The sequence below is a fragment of the Pseudophryne corroboree genome, chromosome 2 (assembly GCF_028390025.1).
Source record: "Pseudophryne corroboree isolate aPseCor3 chromosome 2, aPseCor3.hap2, whole genome shotgun sequence".
NCBI lineage: Eukaryota > Metazoa > Chordata > Amphibia > Anura > Myobatrachidae > Pseudophryne > Pseudophryne corroboree.
The window spans coordinates 1,002,594,944-1,002,620,673 of NC_086445.1; the positions used below are offsets into that span (position 1 = coordinate 1,002,594,944).

The 25,730-nt window shown below is 50.1% G+C and overlaps 1 protein-coding gene across 2 annotated transcripts in view; it reads left to right on the plus strand.

Annotated features, from left to right (window-relative positions):
* Positions 1 to 25,730, plus strand: part of SIM2 (SIM bHLH transcription factor 2) — a 314,641-nt gene that overhangs the window by 258,976 nt on the left and 29,935 nt on the right. For both annotated transcript variants that reach the window (XM_063956547.1, XM_063956548.1), the window contains one exon: positions 1,850 to 2,252. In XM_063956547.1, coding sequence (XP_063812617.1) covers positions 1,850 to 2,252 — 403 coding nt within the window. The remainder of the gene's footprint in view (positions 1 to 1,849; positions 2,253 to 25,730) is intronic.

Genomic DNA, 25,730 nt, shown 5'->3' on the forward strand with positions numbered 1-25,730 from the left:
CTACACTCGATTCTCACTATGCGATAGGGACTAGGGCCAGTATTTACTAAAAATCCGAGTTTGGCCGATTTGTGTTTTTTTTTCTAAGTCCCAATCCGGGAATTCACTAAGCAGAAAACTCGGCAGTGTCTGATCTATTTGTAATGGTTTGATTGTCAAAGTTCTGAAATACGAATGAATAGACCATCGGTCAAACGCGGCTGTTATTTCATACAATACGGGCATTCACTATTCATTCATATTTGGGTGTTAGTCTCTGAGTGCTCAAGTGCGGGTCTATTTTTTTTCGATTCGTTAAAAAAAGCTGCAAAAAAATAGACCTGCTTTTTCCAGTCGAGTTTGGATAACTATGCACGGATCAGTGAGATCTGTGCATGGTTATCTATGGGAAAGGGTCTGTTTAGTGTAAAAACTGAAAAAAAAATTGCATGGGGTCCCCCTTCCTAAGCATAACCAGCCTCGGGCTCTTTGAGCCGGTCCTGGTTGAAAAAATATGGGGGGGGAAATGACAGGGGTTCCCCCATATTTAATCAACCAGCACTGGGCTCTGCGCCTGGCCCTGGTTCCAAAAATACGGGGGACAAAAAGCATAGGGGTCCCCCTTATTTTTGAAACCAGCACCGGGCTCCACTAGCCAGGTACATAATGCCACAGCCGGGGGACACTTTTTTACTGGTCCCTGCGGCCCTGGCATTACATACCCAACTAGTCACCCCTGGCCGGGGTACCCTGGAGGAGTGGGAACCCCTTAAATCAAGGGGTCTCCCCCCTCCAGCCACCCAAGGGCCAGGGGTGAAGCCCGAGGCTGTCCCCCCCATCCAAGGGCGGCGGATGGGGGGCTGATAGCCTTTTGAAAAAATGTGAATATTGTTTTAGTAGCAGTACTACAAGTCCCAGCAAGCCTCCCCGCATGCTGGTACTTGGAGAACCACAAGTACCAGCATGCGGTGGAAAACCGGGCCCGCTGGTACCTGTAATACTACTACTAAAAAAATACCCCCAAAAAAACAGGACACACACCGTGAAAGTATAATTTTATTACATACATGCACACCTCCAAACATACATACTTACCTATGTTCACACGAGGCTCTGTCCTCTTATCCCTGTAGAATCCTTGGGGTACCTGTGAAAAAAATTATACTCACATAATCCAGTGTAGAATCAGACCTTTGTATAATCCACGTACTTGGCAAAATAATAAAACGGAAACCCGACCACGCACTGAAAGGGGTCCCATGTGTAAACATTGTATCCAATGGTGGGAACTTTGCGGTCAGCGGTTGACCGAAAGTAACCTCACCGCTGACCGCAAAGTTCCCACCATTGGATACAATGGAGCGCATAGGCGCTCCATTGTATCTCTGCCGTGTGCAGCCTGACAGACACTACAGGAGCACACAGCCAATCAGGAGAGTGCCACGACGTGGCGCTCCCTGATTGGCTGAAGGGACCCTCTTTGACAGGAGTCAGGGGGGGTCCTGGCAGTCGGGGAAAGGGGTCCCAGAGAGTGGGAATAGATCCTTTGGCGAGAGCAGCATGGTGAGTGCAGCGATCCCGCAAAAGGACCTTTTTGCCTCGCCTCACTGCCGGCATGCCGGCGGGTGGGATGCCTTGTCGGGATATGGACAGCCGGCATCCCGTCGGCTGGTAAATCATACTGATTCGGCCTATAGAATGTATTAAATGTAGAAATACAGTATTGTTGTGCTGGGACTGTGGTGTGAAGTGGGTGGCCCTAGATGAGGGAAGAGCTGTTAGGGAGCGCTAACATTTAGGATTTTTAATGGTCCTTTGTCAGACTACAGAGAGCTGCCTTTGTGCTAATACTGTGGATTCTCTTTTGCAGTCATACAGTTCCTGCCACGGTGACAAGTTGGATTGTGCACAGTCTGGCAGTTGGAAAGGCAGCCCAACCGTAAGCGCCGCAGCCAACCAGGAACCCAACAGCCATGCGGAAAACAGCGAACTATTATATACCCCCACCTACAGCTTGCCCTTTCCTTACCACTACGGACACTTTCCAATGGATTCTCATGTTTTAGGCAGCAAAAAACAAGGCGTGCCTTCTAAATATGGACAGGCTCAAGGGTCGCCCTGTGAGGTAGCAAGATTTTTCTTCGGCACAATACAGACGGGCGGCGAGTGTCACTGGCGTTACTCAAACTCCATTGTGCCAAATTCACCGCCAAAGACTGTTCATGATCAATCAACAAGTCAGACACGCCATAACCTCTCTCAGAATTACGATGGTAAGTTGATTGTTTCCTATCCACTAAAAAAAAAAGGCCACTATCAGAATGGCCAGTGCATAGGCTGTATGTACTGTCTGTGGGTGTGTGCATGGTCAGTGTGGATAGGCTGTATGTACTGGCTGTGGGTATGTGCATGGTCAGTGTGGATAGGCAGTATGTACTGTCTGTGGGTATGTGCATGGTCAGTGTGGATAGGCTGTATGTACTGTCTGTGGGTGTGTGTATGGTCAGTGTGGATAGGCTGTATGTACTGGCTGTGGGTATGTGCATGGTCAGTGTGGATAGGCTGTATGTATGGTGTGGGTATGTGCATGGTCAGTGTGGATAGGCTGTATGTACTGTCTGTGGGTGTGTGTATGGTCAGTGTGGATAGGCTGTATGTACTGGATGTGGGTATGTGCATGGTCAGTGTGGATAGGCTGTATGTATGGTGTGGGTATGTGCATGGTCAGTGTGGATAGGCTGTATGTACTGGCTGTGGGTATGTGCGTGGTCAGTGTGGATAGGCTGTATGTACTGGCTGTGGGTATGTGCATGGTCAGTGTGGATAGGCTGTATGTACTGGCTGTGGGTATGTGCATGGTCAGTGTGGATAGGCTGTATGTATGGTGTGGGTATGTGCATGGTCAGTGTGGATAGGCAGTATGTACTGGCTGTGGGTATGTGCATGGTCAGTGTGGACAGGCTGTATGTGCTGGATGTGGGTATGTGCATGGTCAGTGTGGATAGGCAGTATGTACTGGCTGTGGGTATGTGCATGGTCAGTGTGGATAGGCTGTATGTATGGTGTGGGTATGTGCATGGTCAGTGTGGATAGGCTGTATGTACTGTCTGTGGGTGTGTGTATGGTCAGTGTGGATAGGCTGTATGTACTGTCTGTGGGTATGTGCGTGGTCAGTGTGGATAGGATGTATGTATTGGCTGTGGGTATGTGCATGGTCAGTGTGGATAGGCTGTATGTACTGGCTGTGGGTGTGTGCATGGTCAGTGTGGATAGGCTGTATGTACTGGCTGTGGGTGTGTGCATGGTCAGTGTGGATAGGCTGTATGTACTGTCTGTGGGTATGTGCATGGTCAGTGTGGATAGGCTGTATGTACTGGCTGTGGGTATGTGCATGGTCAGTGTGGATAGGCTGTATGTACTGGCTGTGGGTATGTGCATGGTCAGTGTGGATAGGCTGTATGTACTGTCTGTGGGTATGTGCATGGTCAGTGTGGATAGGCAGTATGTACTGTCTGTGGGTATGTGCATGGTCAGTGTGGATAGGCTGTATGTACTGGCTGTGGGTATGTGCATGGTCAGTGTGGATAGGCTGTATGTACTGGATGTGGGTGTGTGCATGGTCAGTGTGGATAGGCTGTATGTACTGGCTGTGGGTATGTGCATGGTCAGTGTGGATAGGCTGTATGTACTGTCTGTGGGTATGTGCATGGTCAGTGTGGATAGGCTGTATGTACTGTCTGTGGGTATGTGCATGGTCAGTGTGGATAGGCAGTATGTACTGGATGTGGGTATGTGCATGGTCAGTGAAGGATAGGCTGTATGTACTGGCTGTGAGTATGTGCATGGTCAGTGTGGATAGGCTGTATGTACTGGCTGTGGGTATGTGCATGGTCAGTGTGGATAGGCAGTATGTACTGTCTGTGGGTATGTACATGGTCAGTGTGGATAGACTGTATGTACTGTCTGTGGGTATGTGCATGGTCAGTGTGGATAGGCAGTATGTACTGTCGGTGGGTATGTGCATGGTCAGTGTGGATAGGCAGTATGTACTGTCTGTGGGTATGTGCATGGTCAGTGTGGATAGGCTGTATGTACTGTCTGTGGGTATGTGCATGGTCAGTGTGGATAGGCAGTATGTACTGGATGTGGGTATGTGCATGGTCAGTGTGGATAGGCTGTATGTACTGTCTGTGGGTATGTGCATGGTCAGTGTGGATAGGCTGTATGTACCGGCTGTGGGTATGTGCATGGTCAGTGTATAGGCTGTATGTATGGTGTGGGTATGTGCATGGTCAGTGTGGATAGGCTGTATGTACTGGCTGTGGGTGTGTGCATGGTCAGTGTGGATAGGCTGTATGTACTGTCTGTGGGTATGTGCATGGTCAGTGTGGATAGGCTGTATGTACCGGCTGTGGGTATGTGCATGGTCAGTGTGGATAGGCTGTATGTACCGGCTGTGGGTATGTGCATGGTCAGTGTGGATAGGCTGTATGTATCGGCTGTGGGTATGTGCATGGTCAGTGTGGATTGGCTGTATGTACTGGCTGTGGGTGTGTGCGTGGTCAGTGTATAGGCTGTATGTACTGGCTGTGGGTGTGTGCATGGTCAGTGTGGATAGGCTGTATGTACTGTCTGTGGGTGTGTGCATGGTCAGTGTGGATAGGCTGTATGTACTGGCTGTGGGTATGTGCATGGTCAGTGTGGATAGGCTGTATGTACTGGATGTGGGTATGTGCATGGTCAGTGTGGATAGGCTGTATGTACTGGATGTGGGTATGTGCATGGTCAGTGTGGATAGGCTGTATGTACTGGCTGTGGGTATGTGCATGGTCAGTGTGGATAGGCTGTATGTACTGTCTGTGGGTATGTGCATGGTCAGTGTGGATAGGCAGTATGTACTGGCTGTCGGTATGTGCATGGTCAGTGTGGATAGGCTGTATGTACTGGCTGTGGGTATGTGCATGGTCAGTGTGGATAGGCTGTATGTACTGTCTGTGGGTATGTGCATGGTCAGTGTGGATAGGCAGTATGTACTGTCTGTGGGTATGAGCATGGTCAGTGTGGATAGGCTGTATGTACTGGCTGTGGGTATGTGCATGGTCAGTGTGGATAGGCTGTATGTATGGTGTGGGTATGTGCATGCTCAGTGTGGATAGGCTGTATGTACTGTCTGTGGGTATGTGCATGGTCAGTGTGGATAGGCAGTATGTACTGTCTGTGGGTATGTGCATGGTCAGTGTGAATAGGCTGTATGTACTGTCTGTGGGTATGTGCATGGTCAGTGTGGATAGGCAGTATGTACTGTCTGTGGGTATGTGCATGGTCAGTGTGGATAGGCTGTATGTACTGGCTGTGGGTATGTGCATGGTCAGTGTGGATAGGCAGTATGTACTGGCTGTGGGTATGTGCATGGTCAGTGTGGATAGGCTGTATGTACTGGCTGTGAGTATGTGCATGGTCAGTGTGGATAGGCTGTATGTACTGGCTGTGGGTATGTGCATGGTCAGTGTGGATAGGCTGTATGTACTGGCTGTGGGTATGTGCGGGGTCAGTGTGGATAGGCTGTATGTACTGGCTGTGGGTATGTGCATGGTCAGTGTGGATAGGCTGTATGTACTGGCTGTGGGTATGTGCGTGGTCAGTGTGGATAGGCAGTATGTACTGGCTGTGGGTATGTGCGTGGTCAGTGTGGATAGGCTGTATGTACTGGCTGTGGGTATGTGCATGGTCAGTGTGGATAGGCTGTATGTACTGGCTGTGGGTATGTGCGTGGTCAGTGTGGATAGGCTGTATGTACTGGCTGTGGGTATGTGCATGGTCAGTGTGGATAGGCAGTATGTACTGGATGTGGGTGTGTGCATGGTCAGTGTGGATAGGCTGTATGTACTGGCTGTGGGTATGTGCGTGGTCAGTGTGGATAGGCAGTATGTACTGGCTGTGGGTATGTGCGTGGTCAGTGTGGATAGGCTGTATGTACTGTCTGTGGGTATGTGCATGGTCAGTGTGGATAGGCAGTATGTACCGGCTGTGGGTATGTGCATGGTCAGTGTGGATAGGCAGTATGTACCGGCTGTGGGTATGTGCATGGTCAGTGTGGATTGGCTGTATGTACTGGCTGTGTGTATGTGCATGGTCAGTGTGGATAGGCTGTATGTACTGGATGTGGGTATGTGCATGGTCAGTGTGGATTGGCTGTATGTACTGGCTGTGGGTATGTGCATGGTCAGTGTGGATAGGCTGTATGTACTGGCTGTGGGTATGTGCATGGTCAGTGTGGATAGGCTGTATGTACTGGCTGTGGGTATGTGCATGGTCAGTGTGGATAGGCTGTATGTACTGGCTGTGGGTATGTGCATGGTCAGTGTATAGGCTGTATGTACTGGCTGTGGGTATGTGCATGGTCAGTGTGGATAGGCTGTATGTACTGGCTGTGGGTATGTGCATGGTCAGTGTGGATAGGCTGTATGTACTGGCTGTGGGTATGTGCATGGTCAGTGTGGATAGGCAGTATGTACTGGCTGTGGGTATGTGCATGGTCAGTGTATAGGCTGTATGTACTGGCTGTGGGTGTGTGCGTGGTCAGTGTGGATAGACTGTATGTACTGGCTGTGGGTATGTGCATGGTCAGTGTGGATAGGCTGTATGTACTGGATGTGAGTATGTGCATGGTCAGTGTGGATAGGCAGTATGTACTGGCTGTGGGTATGTGCATGGTCAGTGTGGATAGGCTGTATGTACTGGCTGTGGGTATGTGCATGGTCAGTGTGGATAGGCAGTATGTACTGTCTGTGGGTATGTGCATGGTCAGTGTGGATAGGCTGTATGTACTGTCTGTGGGTGTGTGTATGGTCAGTGTGGATAGGCTGTATGTACTGTCTGTGGGTGTGTGCATGGTCAGTGTGGATAGGCAGTATGTACTGTCTGTGGGTATGTGCATGGTCAGTGTGGATAGGCTGTATGTACTGGCTGTGGGTATGTGCATGGTCAGTGTGGATAGGCTGTATGTACTGGCTGTGGGTATGTGCATGGTCAGTGTGGATAGGCTGTATGTACTGGCTGTGGGTATGTGCGTGGTCAGTGTGGATAGGCTGTATGTACTGGCTGTGGGTATGTGCATGGTCAGTGTGGATAGGCAGTATGTACTGGATGTGGGTGTGTGCATGGTCAGTGTGGATAGGCTGTATGTACTGGCTGTGGGTGTGTGCGTGGTCAGTGTGGATAGGCAGTATGTACTGGCTGTGGGTATGTGCGTGGTCAGTGTGGATAGACTGTATGTACTGGCTGTGGATATGTGCGTGGTCAGTGTGGATAGGCTGTATGTACTGGCTGTGGGTATGTGCATGGTCAGTGTGGATAGGCAGTATGTACTGGATGTGGGTGTGTGCATGGTCAGTGTGGATAGGCTGTATGTACTGGCTGTGGGTATGTGCGTGGTCAGTGTGGATAGGCAGTATGTACTGGCTGTGGGTATGTGCGTGGTCAGTGTGGATAGGCTGTATGTACTGGCTGTGGGTATGTGCATGGTCAGTGTGGATAGGCTGTATGTACTGGCTGTGGGTATGTGTATGGTCAGTGTGGATAGGCTGTATGTACCGGCTGTGGGTATGTGCATGGTCAGTGTGGATAGGCAGTATGTACCGGCTGTGGGTATGTGCATGGTCAGTGTGGATTGGCTGTATGTACTGGCTGTGGGTATGTGCATGGTCAGTGTGGATAGGCTGTATGTACTGGCTGTGGGTATGTGCATGGTCAGTGTATAGGCTGTATGTACTGGCTGTGGGTATGTGCATGGTCAGTGTGGATTGGCTGTATGTACTGGCTGTGGGTATGTGCATGGTCAGTGTGGATAGGCTGTATGTACTGGCTGTGGGTATGTGCATGGTCAGTGTGGATAGGCTGTATGTACTGGCTGTGGGTATGTGCATGGTCAGTGTGGATAGGCTGTATGTACTGGCTGTGGGTATGTGCATGGTCAGTGTATAGGCTGTATGTACTGGCTGTGGGTATGTGCATGGTCAGTGTGGATTGGCTGTATGTACTGGCTGTGGGTATGTGCATGGTCAGTGTGGATAGGCTGTATGTACTGGCTGTGGGTATGTGCATGGTCAGTGTGGATAGGCTGTATGTACTGGCTGTGGGTATGTGCATGGTCAGTGTATAGGCTGTATGTACTGGCTGTGGGTGTGTGCGTGGTCAGTGTGGATAGACTGTATGTACTGTCTGTGGGTATGTGCATGGTCAGTGTGGATAGGCTGTATGTACTGGCTGTGGGTATGTGCATGGTCAGTGTGGATAGGCTGTATGTACTGGATGTGAGTATGTGCATGGTCAGTGTGGATAGGCAGTATGTACTGGCTGTGGGTATGTGCATGGTCAGTGTGTATAGGCTGTATGTACTGGCTGTGGGTATGTGCATGGTCAGTGTGGATAGGCAGTATGTACTGTCTGTGGGTATGTGCATGGTCAGTGTGGATAGGCTGTATGTACTGTCTGTGGGTGTGTGTTTATGGTCAGTGTGGATAGGCTGTATGTACTGTCTGTGGGTGTGTGCATGGTCAGTGTGGATAGGCTGTATGTACTGGCTGTGGGTATGTGCATGGTCAGTGTGGATAGGCTGTATGTACTGGCTGTGGGTATGTGCATGGTCAGTGTGGATAGGCAGTATGTACTGGATGTGGGTGTGTGCATGGTCAGTGTGGATAGGCTGTATGTACTGGCTGTGGGTATGTGCGTGGTCAGTGTGGATAGGCTGTATGTACTGGCTGTGGGTATGTGCATGGTCAGTGTGGATAGGCAGTATGTACTGGATGTGGGTGTGTGCATGGTCAGTGTGGATAGGCTGTATGTACTGGCTGTGGGTATGTGCGTGGTCAGTGTGGATAGGCAGTATGTACTGGCTGTGGGTATGTGCGTGGTCAGTGTGGATAGGCTGTATGTACTGGCTGTGGGTATGTGCATGGTCAGTGTGGATAGGCTGTATGTACTGGCTGTGGGTATGTGTATGGTCAGTGTGGATAGGCTGTATGTACCGGCTGTGGGTATGTGCATGGTCAGTGTGGATAGGCAGTATGTACCGGCTGTGGGTATGTGCATGGTCAGTGTGGATTGGCTGTATGTACTGGCTGTGGGTATGTGCATGGTCAGTGTGGATAGGCTGTATGTACTGGCTGTGGGTATGTGCATGGTCAGTGTATAGGCTGTATGTACTGGCTGTGGGTATGTGCATGGTCAGTGTGGATTGGCTGTATGTACTGGCTGTGGGTATGTGCATGGTCAGTGTGGATAGGCTGTATGTACTGGCTGTGGGTATGTGCATGGTCAGTGTGGATAGGCTGTATGTACTGGCTGTGGGTATGTGCATGGTCAGTGTGTATAGGCTGTATGTACTGGCTGTGGGTATGTGCATGGTCAGTGTGGATTGGCTGTATGTACTGGCTGTGGGTATGTGCATGGTCAGTGTGGATAGGCTGTATGTACTGGCTGTGGGTATGTGCATGGTCAGTGTGGATAGGCTGTATGTACTGGCTGTGGGTATGTGCATGGTCAGTGTATAGGCTGTATGTACTGGCTGTGGGTGTGTGCGTGGTCAGTGTGGATAGACTGTATGTACTGTCTGTGGGTATGTGCATGGTCAGTGTGGATAGGCTGTATGTACTGGCTGTGGGTATGTGCATGGTCAGTGTGGATAGACTGTATGTACTGGATGTGAGTATGTGCATGGTCAGTGTGGATAGGCAGTATGTACTGGCTGTGGGTATGTGCATGGTCAGTGTGTATAGGCTGTATGTACTGGCTGTGGGTATGTGCATGGTCAGTGTGGATAGGCAGTATGTACTGTCTGTGGGTATGTGCATGGTCAGTGTGGATAGGCTGTATGTACTGTCTGTGGGTGTATGTGTGTGTGTGTATGGTCAGTGTGGATAGGCTGTATGTACTGTCTGTGGGTGTGTGCATGGTCAGTGTGGATAGGCTGTATGTACTGGCTGTGGGTATGTGCATGGTCAGTGTGGATAGGCTGTATGTACTGGCTGTGGGTATGTGCATGGTCAGTGTGGATAGGCTGTATGTATGGTGTGGGTATGTGCATGGTCAGTGTGGATAGGCTGTATGTACTGGCTGTGGGTATGTGCATGGTCAGTGTGGATAGGCTGTATGTACTGGCTGTGGGTATGTGCATGGTCAGTGTGGATAGGCTGTATGTACTGGATGTGGGTATGTGCATGGTCAGTGTGGATAGGCTGTATGTACTGGCTGTGGGTATGTGCATGGTCAGTGTGGATAGGCTGTATGTACTTGCTGTGGGTATGTGCATGGTCAGTGTGGATAGGCTGTATGTATGGTGTGGGTATGTGCATGGTCAGTGTGGATAGGCTGTATGTACTGGCTGTGGGTATGTGCATGGTCAGTGTGGATAGGCTGTATGTACTGGCTGTGGGTATGTGCATGGTCAGTGTGGATAGGCTGTATGTACTGGCTGTGGGTATGTGCATGGTCAGTGTGGATAGGCTGTATGTACTGTCTGTGGGTATGTGCATGGTCAGTGTGGATAGGCAGTATGTACTGTCTGTGGGTATGGACATGGTCAGTGTGGATAGGCTGTATGTACTGTGTGTGTGGGTATGTGCATGGTCAGTGTGGATAGGCTGTATGTACCGGCTGTGGGTATGTGCATGGTCAGTGTGGACTGGCTGTATGTACTGGCTGTGGGTATGTGCATGGTCAGTGTGGATAGGCTGTATGTACTGTCTGTGGGTATGTGCATGGACAGTGTGGATAGGCTGTATGTACTGTCTGTGGGTATGTGCATGGTCAGTGTGGATAGGCAGTATGTACTGTCTGTGGGTATGTGCATGGTCAGTGTGGATAGGCAGTATGTACTGTCTGTGGGTATGTGCATGGTCAGTGTGGATAGGCTGTATGTACTGTCTGTGGGTGTGTGCATGGTCAGTGTGGATAGGCAGTATGTACTGTCTGTGGGTATGTGCATGGTCAGTGTGGATAGGCTGTATGTACTGTCTGTGGGTATGTGCATGGTCAGTGTGGATAGGCTGTATGTACTGGCTGTGGGTATGTGCATGGTCAGTGTGGATAGGCTGTATGTACTAGCTGTGGGTATGTGCATGGTCAGTGTGGATAGGCTGTATGTACTGGCTGTGGGTATGTGCATGGTCAGTGTGGATAGGCTGTATGTATGGTGTGGGTATGTGCATGGTCAGTGTGGATAGGCAGTATGTACTGTCTGTGGGTATGTGCATGGTCAGTGTGGATAGGCTGTATGTACTGGCTGTGGGTATGTGCATGGTCAGTGTGGATAGGCTGTATTTACTGGCTGTGGGTATGTGCATGGTCAGTGTGGATAGGCTGTATGTACTGGCTGTGGGTATGTGCATGGTCAGTGTGGATAGGCTGTATGTACTGGCTGTGGGTATGTGCATGGTCAGTGTGAATAGGCTGTATGTACTGGCTGTGGGTATGTGCATGGTCAGTGTGGATAGGCTGTATGTACTGGCTGTGGGTATGTGCATGGTCAGTGTGGATAGGCTGTATGTACTGGCTGTGGGTATGTGTATGGTCAGTGTGCATAGACTGTATGTACTGGCTGTGGGTATGTGCATGGTCAGTGTGGATAGGCTGTATGTACTGGCTGTGGGTATGTGTATGGTCAGTGTGGATAGGCAGTATGTACTGGCTGTGGGTATGTGTATGGTTAGTGTGCATAGGCTGTATGTACTGGCTGTGGGTATGTGCATGGTCAGTGTGGATAGGCTGTATGTACTGGATATGGGTATGTGCATGGTCAGTGTGGATAGGCTGTATGTACTGTCTGTGGGTATGTGCATGGTCAGTGTGGATAGGCTGTATGTACTGTCTGTGGGTATGTGCATGGTCAGTGTGGATAGGCAGTATGTACCGGCTGTGGGTATGTGCATGGTCAGTGTGGATAGGCTGTATGTACCGGCTGTGGGTATGTGCATGGTCAGTGTGGATAGACTCTATGTACTGGCTGTGGGTATGTGCATGATCAGTGTGGATAGGCAGTATGAACTGTCTGTGGGTATGTGCATGGTCAGTGTGGATAGGCTGTATGTACTGTCTGTGGGTGTGTGCATGGTCAGTGTGGATAGGCAGTATGTACTGTCTGTGGGTATGTGCATGGTCAGTGTGGATAGGCTGTATGTACTGTCTGTGGGTATGTGCATGGTCAGTGTGGATAGGCTGTATGTACTGGCTGTGGGTATGTGCATGGTCAGTGTGGATAGGCTGTATGTACTGGCTGTGGGTATGTGCAAGGTCAGTGTGGATAGGCTGTATGTACTGGCTGTGGGTATGTGCATGGTCAGTGTGGATAGGCTGTATGTATGGTGTGGGTATGTGCATGGTCAGTGTGGATAGGCAGTATGTACTGTCTGTGGGTATGTGCATGGTCAGTGTGGATAGGCTGTATGTACTGGCTGTGGGTATGTGCATGGTCAGTGTGGATAGGCTGTATTTACTGGCTGTGGGTATGTGCATGGTCAGTGTGGATAGGCTGTATGTACTGGCTGTGGGTATGTGCATGGTCAGTGTGGATAGGCTGTATGTACTGGCTGTGGGTATGTGCATGGTCAGTGTGAATAGGCTGTATGTACTGGCTGTGGGTATGTGCATGGTCAGTGTAGATAGGCTGTATGTACTGGCTGTGGGTATGTGCATGGTCAGTGTGGATAGGCTGTATGTACTGGCTGTGGGTATGTGTATGGTCAGTGTGCATAGACTGTATGTACTGGCTGTGGGTATGTGCATGGTCAGTGTGGATAGGCTGTATGTACTGGCTGTGGGTATGTGTATGGTCAGTGTGGATAGGCAGTATGTACTGGCTGTGGGTATGTGTATGGTTAGTGTGCATAGGCTGTATGTACTGGCTGTGGGTATGTGCATGGTCAGTGTGGATTGGCTGTATGTACTGGATATGGGTATGTGCATGGTCAGTGTGGATAGGCTGTATGTACTGTCTGTGGGTATGTGCATGGTCAGTGTGGATAGGCTGTATGTACTGTCTGTGGGTATGTGCATGGTCAGTGTGGATAGGCAGTATGTACCGGCTGTGGGTATGTGCATGGTCAGTGTGGATAGGCTGTATGTACCGGCTGTGGGTATGTGCATGGTCAGTGTGGATAGGCTGTATGTACTGTCTGTGGGTATGTGCATGGTCAGTGTGGATAGGCAGTATGTACTGGCTGTGGGTATGTGTATGGTCAGTGTGGATAGGCAGTATGTACTGGCTGTGGGTGTGTGCATGGTCAGTGTGGATAGGCTGTATGTACTGGATATGGGTATGTGTATGGTCAGTGTGGATAGGCTGTATGTACTGTCTGTGGGTGTGTGCATGGTCAGTGTGGATAGGCTGTATGTACTGACTGTGGGTATGTGCATGGTCAGTGTGGATAGGCTGTATGTACTGGCTGTGGGTATGTGCATGGTCAGTGTGGATAGGCTGTATGTATGGTGTGGGTATGTGCATGGTCAGTGTGGATAGGCTGTATGTACTGGCTGTGGGTATGTGCATGGTCAGTGTGGATAGGCTGTATGTACTGGCTGTGGGTATGTGCATGGTCAGTGTGGATAGGCTGTATGTACTGGATGTGGGTATGTGCATGGTCAGTGTGGATAGGCTGTATGTACTGGCTGTGGGTATGTGCATGGTCAGTGTGGATAGGCTGTATGTACTGGCTGTGGGTATGTGCATGGTCAGTGTGGATAGGCTGTATGTATGGTGTGGGTATGTGCATGGTCAGTGTGGATAGGCTGTATGTACTGGCTGTGGGTATGTGCATGGTCAGTGTGGATAGGCTGTATGTACTGGCTGTGGGTATGTGCATGGTCAGTGTGGATAGGCTGTATGTACTGGCTGTGGGTATGTGCATGGTCAGTGTGGATAGGCTGTATGTACTGTCTGTGGGTATGTGCATGGTCAGTGTGGATAGGCAGTATGTACTGTCTGTGGGTATGTGCATGGTCAGTGTGGATAGGCTGTATGTACTGTGTGTGTGGGTATGTGCATGGTCAGTGTGGATAGGCTGTATGTACCGGCTGTGGGTATGTGCATGGTCAGTGTGGATAGGCTGTATGTACCGGCTGTGGGTATGTGCATGGTCAGTGTGGATAGGCTGTATTTACTGGCTGTGGGTATGTGCATGGTCAGTGTATAGGCTGTATGTACTAGCTGTGGGTGTGTGCGTGGTCAGTGTGGATAGACTGTATGTACTGGCTGTGGGTATGTGCATGGTCAGTGTATAGGCTGTATGTACTGGCTGTGGGTATGTGCATGGTCAGTGTGGATAGGCTGTATGTACTGGCTGTGGGTATGTGTATGGTCAGTGTGGATAGGCTGTATGTACTGTCTGTGGGTATGTGCATGGTCAGTGTGGATAGGCTGTATGTACTGGCTGTGGGTATGTGCATGGTCAGTGTATAGGCTGTATGTACTGGCTGTGGGTATGTGCATGGTCAGTGTGGATAGGCTGTATGTACTGGATGTGGGTATGTGCATGGTCAGTGTATAGGCTGTATGTACTGGCTGTGTGTATGTGCATGGTCAGTGTGGATAGGCTGTATGTATTGGGTGTGGGTATGTGCATGGTCAGTGTGGATAGGCTGTATGTACTGGCTGTGGGTATGTGCATGGTCAGTGTGGATAGGCTGTATGTACTGGCTGTGGGTATGTGTATGGTCAGTGTGCATAGACTGTATGTACTGGCTGTGGGTATGTGCATGGTCAGTGTGGATAGGCTGTATGTACTGGCTGTGGGTATGTGTATGGTCAGTGTGGATAGGCAGTATGTACTGGCTGTGGGTATGTGTATGGTTAGTGTGCATAGGCTGTATGTACTGGCTGTGGGTATGTGCATGGTCAGTGTGGATAGGCTGTATGTACTGGATATGGGTATGTGCATGGTCAGTGTGGATAGGCTGTATGTACTGTCTGTGGGTATGTGCATGGTCAGTGTGGATAGGCTGTATGTACTGTCTGTGGGTATGTGCATGGTCAGTGTGGATAGGCAGTATGTACCGGCTGTGGGTATGTGCATGGTCAGTGTGGATAGGCTGTATGTACCGGCTGTGGGTATGTGCATGGTCAGTGTGGATAGGCTGTATGTACTGTCTGTGGGTATGTGCATGGTCAGTGTGGATAGGCAGTATGTACTGGCTGTGGGTATGTGTATGGTCAGCGTGGATAGGCAGTATGTACTGGCTGTGGGTGTGTGCATGGTCAGTGTGGATAGGCTGTATGTACTGGATATGGGTATGTGTATGGTCAGTGTGGATAGGCTGTATGTACTGTCTGTGGGTATGTGTATGGTCAGTGTGGATTGGCTGTATGTACTGGATATGGGTATGTGCATGGTCAGTGTGGATAGGCTGTATGTACTGTCTGTGGGTATGTGCGTGGTCAGTGTGGATAGGCTGTATGTACTGGATATGGGTATGTGCATGGTCAGTGTGGATAGGCTGTATGTACTGGATGTGGGTATGTGCATGGTCAGTGTATAGGCTGTATGTACTGGCTGTGGGTATGTGCATGGTCAGTGTGGATAGGCTGTATGTACTGGCTGTGGGTATGTGTATGGTCAGTGTGCATAGACTGTATGTACTGGCTGTGGGTATGTGCATGGTCAGTGTGGATAGGCTGTATGTACTGGCTGTGGGTATGTGTATGGTCAGTGTGGATAGGCAGTATGTACTGGCTGTGGGTATGTGTATGGTGAGTGTGCATAGGCTGTATGTACTGGCTGTGGGTATGTGCATGGTCAGTGTGGATAGGCTGTATGTACTGGATATGGGTATGTGCATGGTCAGTGTAGATAGGCTGTATGTACTGTCTGTGGGTATGTGCATGGTCAGTGTGGATAGGCTGTATGTACTGTCTGTGGGTATGTGCATGGTCAGTGTGGATAGGCAGTATGTACCGGCTGTGGGTATGTGCATGGTCAGTGTGGATAGGCTGTTTGTACCGGCTGTGGGTATGTGCATGGTCAGTGTGGATAGGCTGTATGTACTGTCTGTGGGTATGTGCATGGTCAGTGTGGATAGGCAGTATGTACTGGCTGTGGGTATGTGTATGGTCAGTGTGGATAGGCAGTATGTACTGGCTGTGGGTATGTGCATGGTCAGTGTGGATAGGCTGTATGTACTGGATATGGGTATGTGTATGGTCAGTGTGGATAGGCTGTATGTACTGTCTGTGGGTATGTGTATGGTCAGTGTGGATAGGCTGTATGTACTGGATATGGGTATGTGCATGGTCAGTGTGGATAGGCTGTATGTACTGTCTGTGGGTATGTGCGTGGTCAGTGTGGATAGGCTGTATGTACTGGATATGGGTATGTGCATGGTCAGTGTGGATAGGCTGTATGTACTGGATATGGGTATGTGCATGGTCAGTGTGGATAGGCTGTATGTACTGTCTGTGGGTATGTGCGTGGTCAGTGTGGATAGGCAGTATGTACTGGCTGTGGGTATGTGCATGGTCAGTGTGGATAGGCTGTATGTACCGGCTGTGGGTATGTGCATGGTCAGTGTGGATAGGCAGTATGTACTGGCTGTGGGTATGTGCATGGTCAGTGTGGATAGGCAGTATGTACTGGCTGTGGGTATGTGCATGGTCAGTGTGGATAGGCTGTTTGTACCGGCTGTGGGTATGTGCATGGTCAGTGTGGATAGGCTGTATGTACTGTCTGTGGGTATGTGCGTGGTCAGTGTGGATAGGCTGTATGTACTGGATATGGGTATGTGCATGGTCAGTGTGGATAGGCTGTATGTATTGGATATGGGTATGTGCATGGTCAGTGTGGATAGGCTGTATGTACTGTCTGTGGGTATGTGCGTGGTCAGTGTGGATAGGCAGTATGTACTGGCTGTGGGTATGTGCATGGTCAGTGTGGATAGGCTGTATGTACCGGCTGTGGGTATGTGCATGGTCAGTGTGGATAGGCAGTATGTACTGGCTGTGGGTATGTGCATGGTCAGTGTGGATAGGCAGTATGTACTGGCTGTGGGTATGTGCATGGTCAGTGTGGATAGGCTGTATGTACTGGCTGTGGGTATGTGCATGGTCAGTGTGGATAGGCTGTATGTACTGGCTGTGGGTATGTGCATGGTCAGTGTGGATAGGCTGTATGTACTGGCTGTGGGTATGTGCATGGTCAGTGTGGATAGGCTGTATGTACTGTCTGTGGGTATGTGCATGGTCAGTGTGGATAGGCAGTATGTACTGTCTGTGGTTATGTGCATGGTCAGTGTGGATAGGCTGTATGTACTGGCTGTGGGTATGTGCATGGTCAGTGTGGATAGGCTGTATGTACTGGCTGTGGGTATGTGCATGGTCAGTGTGGATAGGCTGTATGTACCGGCTGTGGGTATGTGCATGGTCAGTGTGGATAGGCTGTATGCACTGGCTGTGGGTATGTGCATGGTCAGTGTGGAATGGCTGTATGTACTGGCTGTGGGTATGTGCATGGTCAGTGTGGATAGGCTGTATGTACTGTCTGTGGGTATGTGCATGGTCAGTGTGGATAGGCTGTATGTACTGGCTGTGGGTATGTGCATGGTCAGTGTTGATAGGCTGTATGTACTGGCTGTGGGTATGTGCATGGTCAGTGTATAGGCTGTATGTACTGGCTGTGGGTATGTGCATGGTCAGTGTGGATAGGCTGTATGTACTGGATGTGGGTATGTGCATGGTCATTGTATAGGCTGTATGTACTGGCTGTGGGTATGTGCATGGTCAGTGTGAATAGGCTGTATGTACTGGCTGTGGGTATGTGCATGGTCAGTGTGGATAGGCTGTATGTACTGGCTGTGGGTATGTGCATGGTCAGTGTGGATAGGCTGTATGTACTGGCTGTGGGTATGTGTATGGTCAGTGTGCATAGACTGTATGTACTGGCTGTAGATATGTGCATGGTCAGTGTGGATAGGCTGTATGTACTGGCTGTGGGTATGTTTATGGTCAGTGTGGATAGGCAGTATGTACTGGCTGTGGGTATGTGTATTGTCAGTGTGCATAGGCTGTATGTACTGGCTGTGGGTATGTGCATGGTCAGTGTGGATAGGCTGTATGTACTGGATATGGGTATGTGCATGGTCAGTGTGGATAGGCTGTATGTACTGTCTGTGGGTATGTGCATGGTCAGTGTGGATAGCCTGTATGTACTGTCTGTGGGTATGTGCATGGTCAGTGTGGATAGGCAGTATGTACCGGCTGTGGGTATGTGCATGGTCAGTGTGGATAGGCTGTATGTACCGGCTGTGGGTATGTGCATGGTCAGTGTGGATAGGCTGTATGTACTGTCTGTGGGTATGTGCATGGTCAGTGTGGATAGGCAGTATGTACTGTCTGTGGGTATGTGCATGGTCAGTGTGGATAGGCAGTATGTACTGTCTGTGGGTATGTGCATGGTCAGTGTGGATAGGCTGTATATACTGTCTGTGGGTATGTGCATGGTCAGTGTGGATAGGCTGTATGTACTGGCTGTGGGTATGTGCATGGTCAGTGTGGATAGGCTGTATGTACTGGCTGTGGGTATGTGCATGGTCAGTGTGAATAGGCTGTATGTACTGTCTGTGGGTATGTGCATGGTCAGTGTGGATAGGCTATATGTACTGGCTGTGGGTATGTGCATGGTCAGTGTGGATAGGCTGTATGTACTGTCTGTGGGTATGTGCATGGTCAGTGTGGATAGGCTGTATGTACTGGTTGTGGGTATGTGCATGGTCAGTGTGGATAGGCTGTATGTACTGGCTGTGGGTATGTGCATGGTCAGTGTGGATAGGCAGTATGTACTGGCTGTGGGTATGTGCATGGTCAGTGTGGATAGGCAGTATGTACTGGCTGTGGGTATGTGCATGGTCAGTGTGGATAGGCTGTATGTACTGGATGTGGGTATGTGCATGGTCAGTGTGGATAGACTGTATGTACTGGATGTGGGTATGTGCATGGTCAGTGTGGATAGACTGTATGTACTGGCTGTGGGTATGTGCATGGTCAGTGTGGATAGACTGTATGTACTGGATGTGGGTATGTGCATGGTCAGTGTGGATAGGCTGTATGTATGGTGTGGGTATGTGCATGGTCAGTGTGGATAGACTGTATGTACTGGCTGTGGGTATGTGCATGGTCAGTGTGGATAGGCTGTATGTACTGGCTGTGGGTATGTGCATGGTCAGTGTGGATAGGCTGTATGTACTGTCTGTGGGTATGTGCATGGTCAGTGTGGATAGGCTGTATGTACCGGCTGTGGGTATGTGCATGGTCAGTGTGGATAGGCAGTATGTACTGGCTGTGGGTATGTGCATGGTCAGTGTGGATAGGCTGTATGTACCGGCTGTGGGTATGTGCATGGTCAGTGTTTAGGCTGTATGTACTGGCTGTGGGTATGTGCATGGTCAGTGTGGATAGGCAGTATGTACCGGCTGTGGGTATGTGCATGGTCAGTGTGGATAGGCTGTATGTACCGGCTGTGGGTATGTGCATGGTCAGTGTGGATAGGCTGTATGTACTGGCTGTGGGTATGTGCATGGTCAGTGTATAGGCTGTATGTACTGGCTGTGGGTATGTGCATGGTCAGTGTGGATAGGCTGTATGTACTGTCTGTGGGTATGTGCATGGTCAGTGTGGATAGGCTGTATGTACCGGCTGTGGGTATGTGTATGGTCAGTGTGGATAGGCTGTATGTACTGTCTGTGGGTATGTGCATGGTCAGTGTGGATAGGCTGTATGTACCGTCTGTGAGTATGTGCATGGTCAGTGTGGATAGGCTGTATGTAGTGACTGTGGGTATGTGCATGGTCAGTGTGGATAGGCTGAATGTACTGGCTGTAGGTATGTGCATGGTCAGTGTATAGGCTGTATGTACTGGCTGTGGGTATGTGCATGGTCAGTGTGGATAGGCTGTATGTACTGTCTGTGGGTATGTGCATGGTCAGTGTGGATAGGCAGTATGTACTGGCTGTGGGTATGTGCATGGTCAGTGTGGATAGACTGTATGTACTGGCTGTGGGTATGTGCATGGTCAGTGTGGATAGGCAGTATGTACTGGCTGTTGGTGTGTGCATGGTCAGTGTGGATAGGCTGTATGTACTGGATGTGGGTATGTGCATGGTCAGTGTGGAGATACTGTATGTACTGGATGTGGGTATGTGCATGGTTAGTGTGGATAGGCTGTATGTACTGGCTGTGGGTATGTGCATGGTCAGTGTGGATAGGCTGTATGTACTGGCTGTGGGTATGTGCATGGTCAGTGTGGATAGGCTGTATGTACCGGCTGTGGGTATGTGCATGGTCAGTGTGGATAGGCTGTATGTACCGGCTGTGGGTATGTGCATGGTCAGTGTGGATAGGCTGTATGTACCGGCTGTGGGTATGTGCATGGTCAGTGTGGATAGGCTGTATGTACTGGCTGTGGGTATGTGCATGGTCAGTGTGGATAGGCAGTATGTACTGTCTGTGGGTATGTGCATGGTCAGTGTGGATAGGCTGTATGTACTGTCTGTGGGTGTGTGTATGGTCAGTGTGGATAGGCTGTATGTACTGGCTGTGGGTATGTGCATGGTCAGTGTGGATAGGCTGTATGTATGGTGTGGGTATGTGCATGGTCAGTGTGGATAGGCTGTATGTACTGTCTGTGGGTGTGTGTATGGTCAGTGTGGATAGGCTGTATGTACTGGATGTGGGTATGTGCATGGTCAGTGTGGATAGGCTGTATGTATGGTGTGGGTATGTGCATGGTCAGTGTGGATAGGCTGTATGTACTGGCTGTGGGTATGTGCGTGGTCAGTGTGGATAGGCTGTATGTACTGGCTGTGGGTATGTGCATGGTCAGTGTGGATAGGCTGTATGTACTGGCTGTGGGTATGTGCATGGTCAGTGTGGATAGGCTGTATGTATGGTGTGGGTATGTGCATGGTCAGTGTGGATAGGCAGTATGTACTGGCTGTGGGTATGTGCATGGTCAGTGTGGACAGGCTGTATGTGCTGGATGTGGGTATGTGCATGGTCAGTGTGGATAGGCAGTATGTACTGGCTGTGGGTATGTGCATGGTCAGTGTGGATAGGCTGTATGTATGGTGTGGGTATGTGCATGGTCAGTGTGGATAGGCTGTATGTACTGTCTGTGGGTGTGTGTATGGTCAGTGTGGATAGGCTGTATGTACTGTCTGTGGGTATGTGCGTGGTCAGTGTGGATAGGATGTATGTATTGGCTGTGGGTATGTGCATGGTCAGTGTGGATAGGCTGTATGTACTGGCTGTGGGTGTGTGCATGGTCAGTGTGGATAGGCTGTATGTACTGGCTGTGGGTGTGTGCATGGTCAGTGTGGATAGGCTGTATGTACTGTCTGTGGGTATGTGCATGGTCAGTGTGGATAGGCTGTATGTACTGGCTGTGGGTATGTGCATGGTCAGTGTGGATAGGCTGTATGTACTGGCTGTGGGTATGTGCATGGTCAGTGTGGATAGGCTGTATGTACTGTCTGTGGGTATGTGCATGGTCAGTGTGGATAGGCAGTATGTACTGTCTGTGGGTATGTGCATGGTCAGTGTGGATAGGCTGTATGTACTGGCTGTGGGTATGTGCATGGTCAGTGTGGATAGGCTGTATGTACTGGATGTGGGTGTGTGCATGGTCAGTGTGGATAGGCTGTATGTACTGGCTGTGGGTATGTGCATGGTCAGTGTGGATAGGCTGTATGTACTGTCTGTGGGTATGTGCATGGTCAGTGTGGATAGGCTGTATGTACTGTCTGTGGGTATGTGCATGGTCAGTGTGGATAGGCAGTATGTACTGGATGTGGGTATGTGCATGGTCAGTGAAGGATAGGCTGTATGTACTGGCTGTGAGTATGTGCATGGTCAGTGTGGATAGGCTGTATGTACTGGCTGTGGGTATGTGCATGGTCAGTGTGGATAGGCAGTATGTACTGTCTGTGGGTATGTACATGGTCAGTGTGGATAGACTGTATGTACTGTCTGTGGGTATGTGCATGGTCAGTGTGGATAGGCAGTATGTACTGTCTGTGGGTATGTGCATGGTCAGTGTGGATAGGCAGTATGTACTGTCTGTGGGTATGTGCATGGTCAGTGTGGATAGGCTGTATGTACTGTCTGTGGGTATGTGCATGGTCAGTGTGGATAGGCAGTATGTACTGGATGTGGGTATGTGCATGGTCAGTGTGGATAGGCTGTATGTACTGTCTGTGGGTATGTGCATGGTCAGTGTGGATAGGCTGTATGTACCGGCTGTGGGTATGTGCATGGTCAGTGTATAGGCTGTATGTATGGTGTGGGTATGTGCATGGTCAGTGTGGATAGGCTGTATGTACTGGCTGTGGGTGTGTGCATGGTCAGTGTGGATAGGCTGTATGTACTGTCTGTGGGTATGTGCATGGTCAGTGTGGATAGGCTGTATGTACCGGCTGTGGGTATGTGCATGGTCAGTGTGGATAGGCTGTATGTACCGGCTGTGGGTATGTGCATGGTCAGTGTGGATAGGCTGTATGTACCGGCTGTGGGTATGTGCATGGTCAGTGTGGATTGGCTGTATGTACTGGCTGTGGGTGTGTGCGTGGTCAGTGTATAGGCTGTATGTACTGGCTGTGGGTGTGTGCATGGTCAGTGTGGATAGGCTGTATGTACTGGCTGTGGGTGTGTGCATGGTCAGTGTGGATAGGCTGTAGGTTCTGGCTGTGGGTATGTGCATGGTCAGTGTGGATAGGCTGTATGTACTGGATGTGGGTATGTGCATGGTCAGTGTGGATAGGCTGTATGTACTGGATGTGGGTATGTGCATGGTCAGTGTGGATAGGCTGTATGTACTGGCTGTGGGTATGTGCATGGTCAGTGTGGATAGGCTGTATGTACTGTCTGTGGGTATGTGCATGGTCAGTGTGGATAGGCAGTATGTACTGGCTGTCGGTATGTGCATGGTCAGTGTGGATAGGCTGTATGTACTGGCTGTGGGTATGTGCATGGTCAGTGTGGATAGGCTGTATGTACTGTCTGTGGGTATGTGCATGGTCAGTGTGGATAGGCAGTATGTACTGTCTGTGGGTATGTGCATGGTCAGTGTGGATAGGCTGTATGTACTGGCTGTGGGTATGTGCATGGTCAGTGTGGATAGGCTGTATGTATGGTGTGGGTATGTGCATGCTCAGTGTGGATAGGCTGTATGTACTGTCTGTGGGTATGTGCATGGTCAGTGTGGATAGGCAGTATGTACTGTCTGTGGGTATGTGCATGGTCAGTGTGAATAGGCTGTATGTACTGTCTGTGGGTATGTGCATGGTCAGTGTGGATAGGCAGTATGTACTGTCTGTGGGTATGTGCATGGTCAGTGTGGATAGGCTGTATGTACTGGCTGTGGGTATGTGCATGGTCAGTGTGGATAGGCAGTATGTACTGGCTGTGGGTATGTGCATGGTCAGTGTGGATAGGCTGTATGTACTGGCTGTGAGTATGTGCATGGTCAGTGTGGATAGGCTGTATGTACTGGCTGTGGGTATGTGCATGGTCAGTGTGGATAGGCTGTATGTACTGGCTGTGGGTATGTGCGGGGTCAGTGTGGATAGGCTGTATGTACTGGCTGTGGGTATGTGCATGGTCAGTGTGGATAGGCTGTATGTACTGGCTGTGGGTATGTGCGTGGTCAGTGTGGATAGGCAGTATGTACTGGCTGTGGGTATGTGCGTGGTCAGTGTGGATAGGCTGTATGTACTGGCTGTGGGTATGTGCATGGTCAGTGTGGATAGGCTGTATGTACTGGCTGTGGGTATGTGCGTGGTCAGTGTGGATAGGCTGTATGTACTGGCTGTGGGTATGTGCATGGTCAGTGTGGATAGGCAGTATGTACTGGATGTGGGTGTGTGCATGGTCAGTGTGGATAGGCTGTATGTACTGGCTGTGGGTATGTGCGTGGTCAGTGTGGATAGGCAGTATGTACTGGCTGTGGGTATGTGCGTGGTCAGTGTGGATAGGCTGTATGTACTGTCTGTGGGTATGTGCATGGTCAGTGTGGATAGGCAGTATGTACCGGCTGTGGGTATGTGCATGGTCAGTGTGGATAGGCAGTATGTACCGGCTGTGGGTATGTGCATGGTCAGTGTGGATTGGCTGTATGTACTGGCTGTGTGTATGTGCATGGTCAGTGTGGATAGGCTGTATGTACTGGATGTGGGTATGTGCATGGTCAGTGTGGATTGGCTGTATGTACTGGCTGTGGGTATGTGCATGGTCAGTGTGGATAGGCTGTATGTACTGGCTGTGGGTATGTGCATGGTCAGTGTGGATAGGCTGTATGTACTGGCTGTGGGTATGTGCATGGTCAGTGTGGATAGGCTGTATGTACCGGCTGTGGGTATGTGCATGGTCAGTGTATAGGCTGTATGTACTGGCTGTGGGTATGTGCATGGTCAGTGTGGATAGGCTGTATGTACTGGCTGTGGGTATGTGCATGGTCAGTGTGGATAGGCTGTATGTACTGGCTGTGGGTATGTGCATGGTCAGTGTGGATAGGCAGTATGTACTGGTTGTGGGTATGTGCATGGTCAGTGTATAGGCTGTATGTACTGGCTGTGGGTGTGTGCGTGGTCAGTGTGGATAGACTGTATGTACTGGCTGTGGGTATGTGCATGGTCAGTGTGGATAGGCTGTATGTACTGGATGTGAGTATGTGCATGGTCAGTGTGGATAGGCAGTATGTACTGGCTGTGGGTATGTGCATGGTCAGTGTGGATAGGCTGTATGTACTGGCTGTGGGTATGTGCATGGTCAGTGTGGATAGGCAGTATGTACTGTCTGTGGGTATGTGCATGGTCAGTGTGGATAGGCTGTATGTACTGTCTGTGGGTGTGTGTATGGTCAGTGTGGATAGGCTGTATGTACTGTCTGTGGGTGTGTGCATGGTCAGTGTGGATAGGCAGTATGTACTGTCTGTGGGTATGTGCATGGTCAGTGTGGATAGGCTGTATGTACTGGCTGTGGGTATGTGCATAGTCAGTGTGGATAGGCTGTATGTACTGGCTGTGGGTATGTGCATGGTCAGTGTGGATAGGCTGTATGTACTGGCTGTGGGTATGTGCGTGGTCAGTGTGGATAGGCTGTATGTACTGGCTGTGGGTATGTGCATGGTCAGTGTGGATAGGCAGTATGTACTGGATGTGGGTGTGTGCATGGTCAGTGTGGATAGGCTGTATGTACTGGCTGTGGGTATGTGCGTGGTCAGTGTGGATAGGCAGTATGTACTGGCTGTGGGTATGTGCGTGGTCAGTGTGGATAGACTGTATGTACTGGCTGTGGATATGTGCGTGGTCAGTGTGGATAGGCTGTATGTACTGGCTGTGGGTATGTGCATGGTCAGTGTGGATAGGCAGTATGTACTGGATGTGGGTGTGTGCATGGTCAGTGTGGATAGGCTGTATGTACTGGCTGTGGGTATGTGCGTGGTCAGTGTGGATAGGCAGTATGTACTAGCTGTGGGTATGTGCGTGGTCAGTGTGGATAGGCTGTATGTACTGGCTGTGGGTATGTGCATGGTCAGTGTGGATAGGCTGTATGTACCGGCTGTGGGTATGTGTATGGTCAGTGTGGATAGGCTGTATGTACCGGCTGTGGGTATGTGCATGGTCAGTGTGGATTGGCAGTATGTACTGTCTGTGGGTATGTGCATGGTCAGTGTGGATAGGCTGTATGTACTGGCTGTGGGTATGTGCATGGTCAG